The 15,792-nt window shown below is 44.5% G+C and overlaps 1 protein-coding gene across 1 annotated transcript; it reads left to right on the top strand.

Annotated features, from left to right (window-relative positions):
* Positions 1-8,906: 8,906 nt before the first annotated feature.
* PtA15_18A153 (uncharacterized protein) lies at positions 8,907-10,409 on the top strand (the record flags this gene model as incomplete). Its single annotated transcript, XM_053164664.1, has 6 exons — positions 8,907-8,936; positions 9,022-9,372; positions 9,504-9,696; positions 9,782-9,883; positions 9,960-10,156; positions 10,248-10,409. The coding sequence occupies 6 exons, from the start codon at positions 8,907-8,909 to the stop codon at positions 10,407-10,409; spliced, it is 1,035 nt and encodes a 344-aa protein (XP_053028651.1).
* Between the last annotated feature and the right edge of the window lie 5,383 nt (positions 10,410-15,792).

Raw genomic sequence — 15,792 nt, forward strand, 5'->3', positions numbered from 1 at the left:
GGTATTAAGAAAATTTATGTTGTGCCACTGAGTCTACTTTATCAAGTCAAAGGCTTATACTTCCTAGAATAGATCATGATGTTTTCATTTTTTTAACTTGAATGGAACACATCTCTTCATAGAATTTCTCCTGCGAATCTTTGCTGCACCAAATGACAGCCCGTGAATCAAAGAACTGAGTGTTACGAGACGTTGAGCAAATCTGATTCATTGATGTGAGAATTCACGCTTGTGAACAGTGCCTTTCTCATAAATTGAGAAAGGTACAGGGAGCTAAATTAGCTGCAGCAACAGGTGAGCAAAGCGACCCTCTTCCGCAGTCCAAGCTGCACCGCAAGGAAACTGCCCTTGTTCTGATGAATGCAGATCCTTGCTCCGCGATACACCCGTGGGTGAAATTTCAAAGTTTCATTCCAGGAATTTTACCGGATGGTACAAAAAACCGAAGTCCAATCGGAATCATTCCGGTATGGTCAAAGGACCAAAAACCGATTGGAATGCTTCCGGTATGGTCAAAGGACTGGAATCATTCCAATCGCAATTTGGGTTAAAACCAAACCCAAAAAAAAGGTTCACATGGGAACAAAGTCAAATACGTTTTGACTTTGTTCCAGGAAGTTCAGGCCGGAATATCATTCTGGTTTTTTTCCTGGATTTTGTCCGGAAAATTTTTGTGTATGACCAATCAAGCCTTGCAGATGCAGAGTCATAGACACAAATCATGCCGTGCCTTGTATGGCTTGTCTAGGGTGGTGGTCAAGGAGCTCCGATGGGGGTGTATCAGAAACATGGTGCTGGTTCAAACTTCAAGCCCCCCTTTTGGCTGGGTGATTTGTTTGGTCCTCATTTTGAGCCACCTAACACCCGCCACAGCCCAAAACCATTCCAAATAGCATTCAAAAGCAGTTTGGAAAGTGGTTGGGAATCCGTGATATTTTTGGATTGCCCTCCAGTATATTTCCAGAAAAATTCCAGTGGAAACGCTGAACCTCTAATGACGCCCCCCCCCCCCCTTGCAGGCAGACACCTCAGAATGATATTGGTTGCCAACCAGAATCATTTTGAAGAACTTCACCAGTGGTGTACGCAAGCTGAGATCTGTGGTAAATCCCGGTGTGATGAACGAAAGTGGTCACTGCGTAGAAATGTCAGGACCCCGCCGCTCCAAGATGATTCCCAGGTAAAGTCGGGTGATCTGGAGAAACTCCGCTCCACAGCTCCGCCGCGTTGTAGGGCTCTGAGTGGGATAAATAAAGTAAAGCTTGTAAAATAATCTAGCTCCGCAAAGTAAACAGTAAAATAAAGCTCCGCCGCATAAAGAAGATAACTCCACCACAAAACTCCGCAAAAACCGCAAGAAACAGCCGTAAAGCAAACACAAAGCTCTGCAAAGCACAACCGTAACACATAAAGCAAGTCCGCAACGTAAAAACTCCGCTCCGCAACGTACGCAAAGTAAAAGAAGCACAACAATCCGCAAAGTAAAGTAAAAACCGTAAAAAGAGAGTCTGTGGGGAGTATGATTATGAATCCTTCCTCCCCCACTGTGGTTTTATAGAGAAAAAGGAAGAGAACTAAAAGATATCCTCCGCCCGCCTCCCACGCATGCCATCCGCTAACTCCGTTCACACACGCACACTCGTCATCCGCCAAGCGCTATACACACGCACGTCATCCGCCAAGCTCCGCTCTCACACCAACTCCTGTCGCCTCCGCCGCTTGCCTTCGACCGCCGTCAAACTCCTCTCTCTAGCTTCCACGCCCCTGTCTAGCCTATGATTTCAGGATCCCACACGCCGCCCTTCTGGCTGCCACGGCTTCCCCCAATCACCACCTCCGCTATCCAGTCCGTGCTGGCCTGCTTAGTCTGAGTCCAGTTCCGCCGTCGAGCTCCGCGCGCCGCCGCCTTCAGTTGTGCGCTCCGCTCCGCTCCGTTCCGCACCATTTCCGCACCGTTTCCGCACCGCCTGTGCTCCGTGGACAATTTGACACGAGTTCCAGAACTGATCACCACACCGGGAACCAGTAAGAGATCAAATCACAGCCAGTGCCCAAGGTGAGTAGCTGCTTCTTTCTTTCTCTATGAACTGACTAGATGTTTTACTAAAAGCTGCATTATCATTTCTCTAGACAAAGTTGATGAAGAAAAGATCAAACAAGCAATTCCTCTAAAAAAAAGAAGGAAAGTCAATCAGTGAGTTGAAATCACTGCAAGAAAAACTCTAGAAACTGCTTGCAGTTGAGATGCAAGAGCTCAAGGCAAGCTGTGCCTCATGAAAGAATCAAGCACTGTTTGATTTCATGCACATTGCATAATTTATACAAGAGTGACTCAGCAATGGGCCACTACACTACACTAACGTTATTGGACAATAACTTTTAGTGTAGCCATTTTATTGACTCCCAAATTCATGTTATTTGTTATCTCAGATACAAGTATCCATACTAACAATAACAGGAAATAACAGCAATAACAACAATAACAGGCATTTTATTGCTACTAACAGGATACAATAACAGTTATTGCTGTTCAGTGTTATCCATCACTATTTCCTGGGCAAGTTCCTGTATTGTTAGCAACACAAAAAACAAGATAACAGAAAATGTTGTTATTGTTAGCTGGTTTTGGCTAAAATACACTACACTAACAAATAATGTTAGTGTATTGGCCCACCGTTGAGTGACTGTAAGTTCCAAAAAACTGAGTACGGGCTCCAAAATACTGAGGCCCCGTTTGGAGCCAATATAATTGCGCGATATAATCTGGAAACTTGTGACATTTGATCAAGTTTTGGCGGACCTGATCAGATGTCACATAGGATTTCATGCAAACAAACTTATATATTGCCTGGATTATATCGGCTCCAAACGGGGCCTGAGTTGATACCTGTGCAAATTCCCCTTTCATGTGAAAAGCCCCCTTTCATGTGCACATACCCCTTTTATGGGCACATACCCCATTCATGTGCACATACCCCTTTCATGTGCACATACCCCTTTCATGTGCACATATCCCTTTTGCATGCATTCACCCCTTTCATAAAATGACCATGCCCCTTTATGTGCACATACCCCTTTCATGTGTGTGTATCCCTTTTTCATGTGCATGTATCACTTTCACAATGTGTACATACCCCTTTCATCATGCATTCATGACCCTTCCATGTTTACATGTCCCCTTTGAGTTTTTTTAAATCCCTTTCAATATCCCTTTCATCATTCAGGTTTACATACCCCTTTGATGTTTACATATCCCTTTCAGCACACACTCCTTTCATGCATGCAAATACCTTTCAGGCATACATCATACCCCTTTCATCATGTTTAAATATCCCTTTTATGTGTTAATACACCTTCTCACATTCCCCTTTCATGCTTACATATTCCTTTCATATGTACATATCCCTTCCATGTGTACACACCCTTTTTATGTTATTCTGGCTGGATTCAATGACACATGGAGTGTTTACTAAAAGAAAATGAAAGGGTGCTCAGGGGGATGCTCATTTTCAAGGTTGAACATTTGCCTCAGCCTACTGCATGAGCCTTACAGTATGTTCAGCATTGGGATGCTGAAAAAGGTACACACTCAAGGTGCACCAGCACAGAATTTGGGTGCTTGACTGCAGCTTGAGCTGAGGCTTGATTCAAGCTTGCTGCATCTCAACTGCAAGCAGTTTCTAGAGTTTTTCTTGCAGTGAATGGTCCTAAGATCAGCTAAGAAACACAAAGGCCAAAGAAGAGTATCATTGTGACTCTATATAACATTGTGATAATCCTCCCTTGTTTTGCCAAAGCAAAACAAGACGGATCAAATAGGTCTTGAGACTCATTAGAATATGTTGAGTAAGGGCAAGGGTGTCTGTCTATTGAACCTCACCTAGAATCTAAGTTGATATGGAGTGATAGGGAACAGATTGATGATGATGAATTGCAAGACTCCTGTTCTCCACTTTTGTTTTTCCTATTTCTTATACTCTTCTAGTAGAGAGAGTTCAAAATCTGCTCCTAGTTGAACAGCTGCTCTGCAGCCTCTTTGTTTCTTACTTAATATTTAGCAGTAGTTAGTGATGACTAAAGCCTAATAAATGCAATAAACTCCTAGTCTTATGCATTCTTTCAACAAGGGCCCAATTATAAAGAAGTTTTGGGATAGCTTTTGGCTTGGTTCCAAATAAATTTGAAATCAAAAAAGATTATCTTTTTAGTGCAGATACAGGCCCAAAACTGTTTCCAACCTGTTACAAAACCAACTTTAAATTATAATGCCACCACCAAGCTGGATGGATTTCTGGGGAAGCTGAACTTGAGCCTTGCACTACCAAAGCTTTCCCCGTTGTCCTGACCAACCTGCAATATTTTATGAGCTGTAGGACAGGCTCTGCAGTGCAGACTCACATGTAAACAGATTACACGTACATGTTACAGACCATGCTCAAGGTTTGAGAGCCTGGAGATCCAAGCCTCTTCCTCATCCTGCAATCTACCATCTTGGATCCAGAACCCTTAGACCCCAAGACCCCAGACTCCATCTTCCTCTCCACAGAACAGACCATAACACAATCACAACCAACCAAGAATGTTTGGACCAGGACATGCACCAGATTGCACCTCTTCACTCAAAATTAGATAATGGGAGATTCTGGCCATGCTTGTGATAAGGATGCTGGTGCTGCTGGACCAAACACCTCTTTTGTTCACAGCCCATTGGAGGCCAGCCAAAATACCTCAAGCCTTCAGGGCAGCTAAAAAACCTCATTCTCTTGTTCCCCTGGAGCAAAAATGTCTCACTCTTTTCTATTTAAGGAGGACCTCCTCCCCCCAGTTGTCATTTCTCTCAGCAAGCTACTTGCACTCAGCTTACCCCATAACAGTACAACACTTGCTCACTCTACAGTATTAGCCCAACTATATATCAGGGTGTTCCACAACCCTCTTGCAGCAACACACAGACCATATCAACTTACAGCTCACTCAGCACCAGTTACATCACCCATATTCCCTAAGCCACCTGCTCAACGTAGGCTATCTTTTGATACACCTCCACTATCACTACATTAAACCTTCCAATCCAAGTTTGGGGGGCTTGTTTTAGTGCCTAGTGACCCAGGAAAGGCAGAGGTTCCCTCATTCATCCCTTTCTGGACTCAGGAAAAGGTTCTCAGGAACACTTTTGAGCTTACAACATGGATTCCACAGCATGGCCCAACCCATGGTCACCTGCCTGGACACCCATATGGTCACCATTTTTATGGTTCCAGGCATGGATCCACACATGGTAAACTTCCTGTTTAACTGGCAATTTACATGATTGTGTGGACAGCATGGTATGGATCCACACCTGGACACCTTCCTGGTTACATGGACATCTATCTGGTTACGTGGACACCCTGGTATGGCTCCACGTATGGACACCACCATGGCTGTGTGTGTACCTCCCTGGTTGTCACACCAGCAAAAACCCCTCACATAGAGCTCCCACCAGCAAAAACCACCACATTTTACTATAAAAGGAGGATGTTTTCCCTGCTCATTTTCAGCATGCCACTCAGGCAATCCTAAACAGAACACACATCTCACTCAGAGTTACAAGCCCCATCCACATAAATCCAGAAGTGTGATCTCATTCAAGTTTCCCATCAAAATCTTTCATACCTCAGAGGATATATAAGTATATAAGTAGCTAGCATCACCATTTGTGCTCTTAACAAATGTTGGATTTCTTGTCTCATTTCCTTCTGCCTTCTGATTCCCAATCTCAGTGTCACTCTGCTTCCTTCTTATTTGTCGATCTCATACTCACCTTTTAGCTCATGTCATGTTATTCTATCTCCTCAGCTTGTGACCTCAATCCCTGATCTGATGTTGTGCTTAGCGTTTGCTCTACTGTGTCCGTTATGTGCGCGCGCGCTTGGTTTGTGATAGTATGAATGTTGCCTGGTTCCTTGTCTTGAGTTCCATCACCTTCCATCTCCTTCCATTATTTTCTTTGCATATTCATTGTGTTCCAAACCACAAGTCTGCCCTGTGTATTTAGCCTACATCTGCCATAGTCTACTTCAGCACAATCAACCTCATTGGTTCTTCCTCAAATCATCTGCTCCTCCAAATCCGAGACGATCCGGTGAGCCATCATCCCCTCACTGTCCCCTCTCAAGCCTACAGGCTCATCTCATGTGCTTTCTTTGTGCGGTGGTCTTCATCTGAAATCCCTTCAACAAGTCAAAGTGATCTTAATCCATTGAGCTCTTAACTCAAGGTTAAGGAAGAGGGCAAAGACACTTTGAATAGTTTACATATAACATCAGTTCTCTCAAAAGTCTTGTATCAATTTATCTCTGCTTCAATCAAAAACATATAAAACCATATAAAACATATCTTGCGTTAAGACTCATTTCCATTCTCCAACTCAAGGCTGTTGTAAACCACTCCAACTCCATTTCCCATACAGAATCCACCAAACCCATTTCTTCTGAATTTAAGTTTGATCTAGGTCTGATAAGAGACTGCTGCACATAGTCCTCTCTATCATTAGTTTGCCACAACAATTATGGTGTTCAAAGTTGAATTATGCATGCATAAATCATAATTTCATAAAACCTTTCCAGTGGGATATCAAACTCACACAATCCCCTGCAAAGAAGGGTTTATGAATTTATGATTTATGCATGCATAAATCAACTTTGAACACCATAAATAAAAATAAATTTGTTGTGATAAGTATCATAGAGGGCAACAATGCATCTATTACCCTACGGTTAGCGTGTAATACCCTAATTTAGCGGTTTTTTAGCACCGCTACGCTAAAAAAAATTGTAGCGGGCGGACTATTACAATTACAGCTAACTCAGATTGGGCAAAAAAGTGCAATTTTCGCTACAAATTACAGCTAATTTATTGTAGCGAGCCGCTAATTAGCTGTAATTTAGCGTTAGCGGTTTTTAGCGGGTTGGTATTACGCTAAAAATTACAGCCCCAGATTATTAGCGACAAGCGCTACAATTTAGTTTTAGCGGCGCTAATTACATTTAGCGTAATAGATGCATTGTTGTAGAGGGGCAGGTCTTTCAAACCACCTGTAATAGTTGTAATAGCTTCTTACATATTTGAAATATTACAACTGGTATTTCCCCCTTCAGAACTGCCACCCATCCCAAAGGAGTTCTCACAATGCAAAATTTTGTGTTTATGTTCCTTTCTTCCAAACTTGTCTTTCCCCTTTCTTTTCTCTTTTTCCCATTGGGATATTTTTTGTTATTTATTTCCTCACCATTTATATTATTATCTATCCAAGTAATGGTTTCTTGGAAACATAAGCTATCAAAAATCATATTTATAAGAACCTTATAACAAACGGAAACAACTGAATCTTAATATACTATTCATTCAGTGCGCAATGTCAAACCAAACTGCACTTTTTCAAAAAAAATAAAATACTATTCAAGCATACAGCCAACTACCCTCTTGGGTAAGTTTCACAGCCACATAGCAAACTGAGTAGTAGGTGGATCCCCATGTGTATGGCAGGCATGCTGAGCTGTAATCACATTCAAAACAGTATTGGCCAAACAGTTTTCCCCAACCACCTTCCCAAGGTGGTTTGGGTTGTTTTGAGATTTTATTGTCCGAAAAAATCAGCAAAAAGCTGTTTCAAACTCGTTTGGAATCAAACCCTAAACCATCTCAAAAGTTGTTTATAATTGGGCTCTAATGCAGTTCATTACTGGAATTTTCAATCCTCGCCCAACGTGAAATTTCGCGGAGCATATGAATACTATACCTAATTTAATCATAGACTATGGTTTTACAGAGAAGAACAAGCAAAAGTCAATTGAATGGTCAGTATGCCACACTTTGCTACAGTGGCCGGAGTACAACCAAGAGTCTATGGAGATATGGTGGGAAAGACGAACTATGAATCAAGCCGTAAAAAACTGAGGCAAGATTTTAATGAACGGACAACAGATAACCGGTAAGCTTCAGAAGTAATGTTACGGTTTTTTCGGCTGTTGGTTTACGAAAAAAGAACAACTTACGCGTCCACCCTGGAAAGTTCCGAGACGTTTGTCGAAAGAAGGGGTACCAGTTAGCTCTAACTGTGTCTGGAGTACAATGCAGCATAAAAATGGAAGGGGAAAGAGGACAAACATAGAATAAAGCCAAATGAATTGTCGATCAAACCGGATATCCAAAAGGCGTAACTGAACTTGAGGTTTTCGGCCAGATTCTGAAAAGTGGACTGATTTTTGACGGGCTGGATAGACGAGTAACCTAATATTAACCTGAGGTAGTTTACGAGAAGGATGATAAGATTGGTGATCGTGAAGCTGGCTAGATAAAAGCTCAGTCCTGAGAAGTTTGTCAAGCCGATGATTCCAGTGAGCGAGCCTGATAGACATGAGCAGGCTGGGATATTTTGGTTTTCGTTTTGTTGTTGGTTGGTTCGTTAAGATCGGTTCAAAGGTATCAAAAACCGGTCAGGCGTGTTGTCCAGCTCGATTCATTATGCATTGTGGACATCTACTCAACTTGACCGAATCGAGTCGATTGCCCGATCGTTCCAAATGACCTGGAGGAAACGACAACCATCCGAATGGTCAGAAACGGCGGGTGGGTGGGAAAGGATTCACCGTTGAACGTCTCTTTATCTGATACTCACGTTTTCCGTGAATTCGGGATGGGTGATTCGACGCGCTTGATGATGGCTCGTGTTCGCCATCTTGCGCCCTCGTTCCTGTCCAGTGTCTGTCCTCCAGTTATAGATTTTGATTGAGGATCGACGGGTTACCCGACTATATACTGACGGATCGGAGCGGTCTTGAGGGGGCGAGTAGCCATTCGGGGCCCCGCGCGTCAACTATCAATCCATTCGACTCGGACAACTGGACATCACCGTTATCCCAAAGATGGAAGATGCTACACACACTCTCCTTCAAGTGAGTGCTAACTTTTCAGGTTTCAGTTTTCCTTGGTCATCGTAGATCGGGTATCGATTGGACTATTGCGAAATTAATCATGTAGGACTTTGTCGACTCTTTGGCGAATCTACCATCTGAGGTGGGCCATCTGCTGTGCGAGATAGCCTATCTAGACTATGCCAAGAAGTCGGCGAAGGATGACCAACCGCCGGTTTCGCAAGCCGGTAACGGAGAGTCCGGCTTGAACAAGAAATGGTATTCGGTTGATGAATCGCGCCGTAAGGCGGCTTCTAAGCAAAGCTCAATCGTTCGACACTCTCATAAGCCTCCCAATAACCTGTTGACTCCTAACCCGAAGGAGCCTGTCCTCATCGAAAGGGCACTCGCCCATTATGACGATGCTATCAAGTTGAGCAAGGAGAAGGAGAAATTCGCTTCTGGAGCAGTCAATTTGGTATGAACCCTTTGATGTCTCTTAGCTTCGTGTCGGGATCTTACCCTCTCCCGACCTCCGCGCGAGCTCACATACATGATTCCGTAATCTTTTTCTTTCATCCGTCTGATTGTTCTTGGTTAAATTTCCAGGTCACTCGACACCTTGAAAGACTCAACCAGGAGCTGGCTAAACTGGCAGCCACAACTGGAATAGAGGTCCCGGAATTCAAAAGGGAGCCATCAGAGCCGCCTACGGCCCCGGGCTCATTGAATCCAATGTCCAACGGGGCACCGAATGCTGCTGGCACTCCTGCTCCAGCCTCTGAAACAGCTCGCAATAACAGTAGGTTTTGCAAACATCTGCTCGCTCCTCACTGCATGCGTCCACTTTTCACCAGAGATTTATTCCACTTGTTGATGACCTGTAGAGCGAAAACAACTCTCGATGGATACACCTTCTCCGCACAACTTCACGCCTAGCCAACTCCCTAACATTACGGGGAGTTCTGCAGCTCAAGGGAGTGGCCAAGGTATGCCCCTTTTCGCTCAAACCTCTTATACATCGCATTTTACTTATCATTGATCGATCCTGGAACATAAATGTAGCCAATAAACGTCGGGCTGGCCAAGCACGTCAAACACTTCGCATCCACATGCCATCCATACAGCCCAAAGAAACTGAAGAAATGGCTGCGATGGAGTACGACCCAGGTGAGGAAGCAGAGGCTGATGAAGGAGAAGAGAGTAATGCCGGAGACGATGCGACGCTCTATTGCTTTTGCCAAAAGGTTTCATACGGTGAAGTACGTTATCACCCACTATCCTTTCGTCCCCTATGCCTCGCCCTCGCACATTTTCTCTTAGCTTACGTTTTTTTCGGTTGGCTGGGATTAGATGATTGGGTGTGATAATAAAACCTGTCAATACGAATGGTTCCATGTTTCTTGTTTGGGCCTCAAAGAGACGCCAATTGGCAAGTGGTATTGTCCTCAATGTACCGCCGAAGGAAAAGGCCAAAAATTCTTGCATACTGGTCGACAACGTAAAAGAGCTTGATGCCTTCTTGTGTGTATCGAATTTCTCATTTTCGTGATCGTTCTTTTTTCTGACTTCCTCGAGCCACTGTTGTCGAAAGAGTCGTGTCTCCCTGGTGTGTTAATAATTTATTGTTTTGAATTTTGAGATGTGTATTTACCCTGCTTCACCTGATTGAAATATTAGAGTGCTTCAGAAGTCTTCTGCCTTCCTGCTTGTGTCCTACAATCTTGCACGCCTGTGTTGAATCGAACTACTTTTGGCCCAACTGTTGGTGGAACTTGGATAACTCTTAGCAAAGCTTATGATACATCTGGCCCAATTTTTTATCACTGGTCATGTTGACATCTCAAACCCAGGAAGAATCAGGACAAAAGCATCTTGGCTGAAACATTATTAAGGCATTGCATGTCTGAAAGCTGAGTTGAAATATTTTTGTAAATTTCCCCAAAAGGGGGAGGTGTGTTGAGTTACACATATGCTTATATGTCTCAGCTTGTATGCTTCAACCAAAACACCAGGAATCTTGTATTTAGTCCTCACCAGATTACTGTAGTGTTTTCCTTCCTTAGTGAATTCAAACCATCATCTCTCACTCACAAAGTGTCACAGGCCTGTCAGCCGTGAACTTTGGTTTTTCATCTTGCGTCCCCCGCAACAAGGTGGATATACTTACACATCATATCAACATATGAGCCACAACTAATATAAGGCTGGTTAGTCCAATCCCACAATTTGCAACATTCCCATGTATTTTGTGTTTTCCTTAAATTCAGTTTAATGTTTGATCCACATTCTTTAAATCAGTCCTTCAAGCCTTAGTGAATTTGGAATAAATACATACCTGCACACATTTTTCTATGCTGCTCAAGTGTCTTGATGCACTAAATGACACACCAGAAAACACCTGGCTGTACTAGTTTATTTTGGATGCACTTAGGCCCTGTTTATTAGTGTGATATAGATAGTTTAATATCAAAAGCACAGTACAATTACATACTGTAAAACATCATTTTTAGGCCCCTTTGGATGCATCATACATGCAGGTGTTGCACAAATCACTAAATAAAAAACAATATATTCAAAATTTGTACTTAAATGCTTTTTCAGGCTAGGTGAACAACTGGTCTCCTCACTATTTCCATCAGATTCAAAAAAACTGGCTATCTTCAGTGCCATAATAGAAATGTTGAAAGATATTTGGTACCCATTTGGAGGAACCTGGCACCTGTGGGTCGGTACTGCCCACTCACCATGGGATCCACCCACAAGCAGCACATTGTCAGCCTCATCCTCTGAGTATCATCTTTCAAATCTAACCCAAACCTATGAGTGTTTATGAGCACTTTGGGTACCACTGGTGCCCCCCCCCCCCAAAGTACTACCTGCACTAGCTGGCATCAGCCAGGAAGTTCCTGGTGCAGTACCAGGTGTCTCTTTTGTCCAAAATCACAGGCTAGAGAATGTCAAAACGGACCCGGGTGTAATTTACACCGCCGGTACCCGCGTGTTTTTTTCCAGAAACAGGCACCCGGCACCGCATCCGGCACCGCCTGGCGGGTACCAGCGGTCTTTTAGGCAGGTACCAGCTGTACCTGCCAGCTTTTTCCATCAAAAAGCTCACCAAGAGGTGTCCTTGATGACCGGAATGGACGCGTCATCAAGAGGTCCTCCCCTTGATGACCGCAACAGGTCGGTCATTGAGGGGAGGACCTCTCAATGACCAGAAAAGCGATGACCGACCTGTTCCGGTCATCAAACAGGTCGCTCATGGTCATTGAGGGTGCTCCCCCAACGACCAGCACGCACTTGTCATCGAGGGGAGTGACAACTCCCCTCGATAATTGCACCAGGGACCGTCCTCGATGACCGTTCCTGGCCTAGCTTAACTAAGCCTCTCGAACGGAGGGTCCGGGGGACCCCGCCCGGAGGGCTCTCCGTAGGAGAGGCTTATGAATAATGTCTGCAGGCTGGCAGACAAAGGAAGGATTTTCAATCCTAAAAACACAAAAAACACAATTTAAAATTCACCAAAATATGTACAAGAAAAACTGAATAGACAGTTTTCTTGGCAGTACTGATGCCCAAGTTTTTGAGGCATAAACTCCAAAACTGATTGAAGGAATCCGTTTTGGAGGTCAAAGGAATCCTGGAGGATATTCCATTGCACTGAAGATCCAACTTTGGATTTTCTGATAATATGCACAATTGAATCTGCAACAATTGGGTGGCTACAGGTGTAGGATCTGCAGATATCTGCAGGCTTGTGAATCCAATATCCACAAGGCATGATGGTTGTAATTCCTTGGTTTACATTTCTTTGTGTTTTTTTTATTTTTAAAACATTAGTACAGAAAAAATGATAAGGATTGAGGAGATGAGACCAGCGCCATTTGAAAGCTGAGATTGAGAAGTGTAATTTGGCTCTGGGGCAGGTCCACAGGAGCTGAGGGGGAGGCTGGGTGATGCTAAGTATTTTTCCTCCAGCCATTGGTGATTTCTTTCTCAGCCAAAATTTTGACTTTGTGCACAAGTCCCTCCCTGCGGGAGGGGCCGCTTCGCGGCCAGCCACAGCGAGCCTCCCACCAGGGGGGACTTGTGTCAAGTTAGGTTCCTGGCCAATGACCGGTCTATTGTCAGTCATTGAGGGCAGCTCAGAGCGGGCCAAGGGGCCGGGGTGTCAGCAGTCTGCTAGTCAAGACAGCGCAGACGGCGACAAATTACGGGCCGCTGCGAGTGAGAGCGGCCTGCAACCAAGCAACCCCTCCGACTAGAGAGCGCACTCAGGTGTCGCCCCCAAGTGGGCAGGCCAGCCCAAGTGAAGCATGACATTAGGCTCACCGACCTCGAGTGAGTGAGTGAGCAATACCTGGGCATCTTCTAATAAGATTCCCAGGTGGATAGATCGTAGAGTGCCAATGCACATTGAACCACAAGTTAACCCAGCATAGCTGGGGTATAAGTATCAGGGACTGTTCCTACCAGGAATAGCCCCCAGATCAGTTACCAAGCCCACCAATATTGTTGTATTCGACCACCAACGCCGACTTACAACGATTGGGGCCCATTGATCCACCTTTCCTCTTTTCTCCAATTTATCCCTTGACCTTCCGCGCTTTGTCTCGGTAAGTCGACCTTTTCCTTTTATCTCTCTAAGTCCTAGAAAGGACCTTTCTCAACGAGTCCGTGGACTCCGGTTGTATTCGCTCAACCAGCCCCTTCTGAAGAAGGCGCGGCTTTTCTCCTTGCGCCTGCGCGGCCGAGTCAAGCACCAGCTTTCAGCTGTGACAGCTGAAAACAGCTCAAACCTTAGATATCTCTAGGTTTACATTCACGGCGGTGTCACTTTAGAGACCCGCCCTGACACGGGGTCCGGGGGTTACTTGATTAACCCGGCGGAGGAAAGCGGTACTTGGGGGCGGTACCCGGGTACCGCACCGCTTTTTCCGAAAAAACGGGCACCCGGCACCGCATCCGGCACCGCCTGGCGGGTGCACGGCGGGTGCGGGCGTTACCCGCCCGCGGGTGCCGGGTACCGCCAAATGGGCACCGGTTGACATTCTCTATCACAGGCAGTACCCGGGTACAAAATGCCATCTCTAATTGAGGGGATCATGTGTTCACCTTGCCTTGCAGAAAAATTAGGTACCAAATTCTAATGAAGGACTTCCCTTTGATCTGGAAAGTCAGATCTGAGCCAACAGATTTCAGATTTTGCAGGGAAATCTAGCTCCCCAAAGATCCCCAAAGTGATCCAGAGTTCCAGATTTTAGATTTCCCTGCAAAATCTGAAATTCAAGATTTAGTCAAATTTGACAGGAAGTCTGTGAGCCTGTGTCTCTAAAGTGAAAACAGGACACAAAGTTTTTGGGTGGGCACTGTTTGGATTTCTTGGGATAAAGAAACAACAAACAGTAAGAGAGAAAGAGGGAGAGAGGAAAAGAGATGATTTGAATGATGATAATCAAGTTCCTGTGGACCTAAAGGTGGGAAATAACATCCACTAGCATACTACTCCTTAAGGGAGTGCTGCCAAGCTGTGCCAGAGATTGCAACAGCCTCTTCTCACAATGGAAATGTGGAAGGTATTAGACAAGTCTAATCAGCCACAATGTTTTAGACTTCTCTGTGGATAATCAAGGTTCTTTAAAGGGAAGACTATGTAGTTTTTTACTGACAAAAACCACAGAAAAAGAAGGATATGCAATCAGAGGGATCCTTGAGATAAGAGGTCTGGATAGGTGATGACCTGTGATCAAAAGAGAAGAGCAAAAGCAAACAGGGAGAGAAAACAGTCAAGAAACAGAGAGGTGTACCTCAAAGATACTCAAGGGTCAGTGAAAAAGGGTACAAACTGTCAATATCCTTGGCACCTGTGACAGAAGGTGTACTGGGAGTATAGTTGCCTTTGGTAGGTGATCCTGGGTTATCTGGGGGTGTGGTTCTGGTTGTCTGAAGTCTGTGGATACTCCAGCTGCATGGGAGATCCTGAATTCAAAAATTTTCAAAGTTGGATGACATAATCACACATGTACATGTGGTTTGGAGCGCTCAGGTGCACCTACACAGTGCTGCTGCGCATGTGCGTCACAAACCACAAACTCTATGAAGGAGCAGAGATATTGGAAAGTGATCAGTGGAAACTTGGGGGTTTGAAAGTTGAAATCAGGTCGCGCAGGACCTTGTGCAGGTCCAATTTCCAGGAAAATTTTTCACTGCCAAAAACAGCAACCTAGGGGATCTAGTTTGAACGCCCCCAAAGTGCAAAAAACTCCTGATCTTGCATCAGGAGTTTCCAACCTGGAGAATCTTTGGCAGAATTTTTTTGTCCGTAACGGGTTACCTCCCGCAGTCTGGACCAGTCCTTCAGTGCGCGCACAAAACCCAATGACCCGTATGTACCGGTCATTGAGTGGGTACGCAACTCAATAATCATTTGATGACAGGTATTTACTTGTCATCAATTGTTGTGAGTACTCACTTGATGACCAGCACAAACCTGACCAGCCCGCCATTGAGTGACACAACATACAGACCCAACTGGTGTGGTAGAAGAGAGTGGTACCACCGGTATGAAATGACCGGAGCAGACCTTCTTCTATGCAAGACATTCCTGAGTAGTCAAGGGAAACTCCGAACTCCATATAGCATAAGCGTAAAAATAACTCCGCAGAAATAAAGTAACCATAATAATAGTAGTATGTCAAAATAGTAAAGCAAACACCACAAGAAGTAGCTGTAAAAGAAAGGAAGCCATAATAAAACCATAGTAGAAATCCCTCCGCAAGCAAAAGTAAGAATCCACAATATAATCAACAAAAGTCCATAAAAAGATAGCATGATAAGTTCCCCCGCAGGGGGAAAAGACCTCCCCCTTATATAGACAACTCTCCACCGCTCCACC

This window comes from Puccinia triticina, chromosome 18A, assembly GCF_026914185.1.
Source record: "Puccinia triticina chromosome 18A, complete sequence".
NCBI lineage: Eukaryota > Fungi > Basidiomycota > Pucciniomycetes > Pucciniales > Pucciniaceae > Puccinia > Puccinia triticina.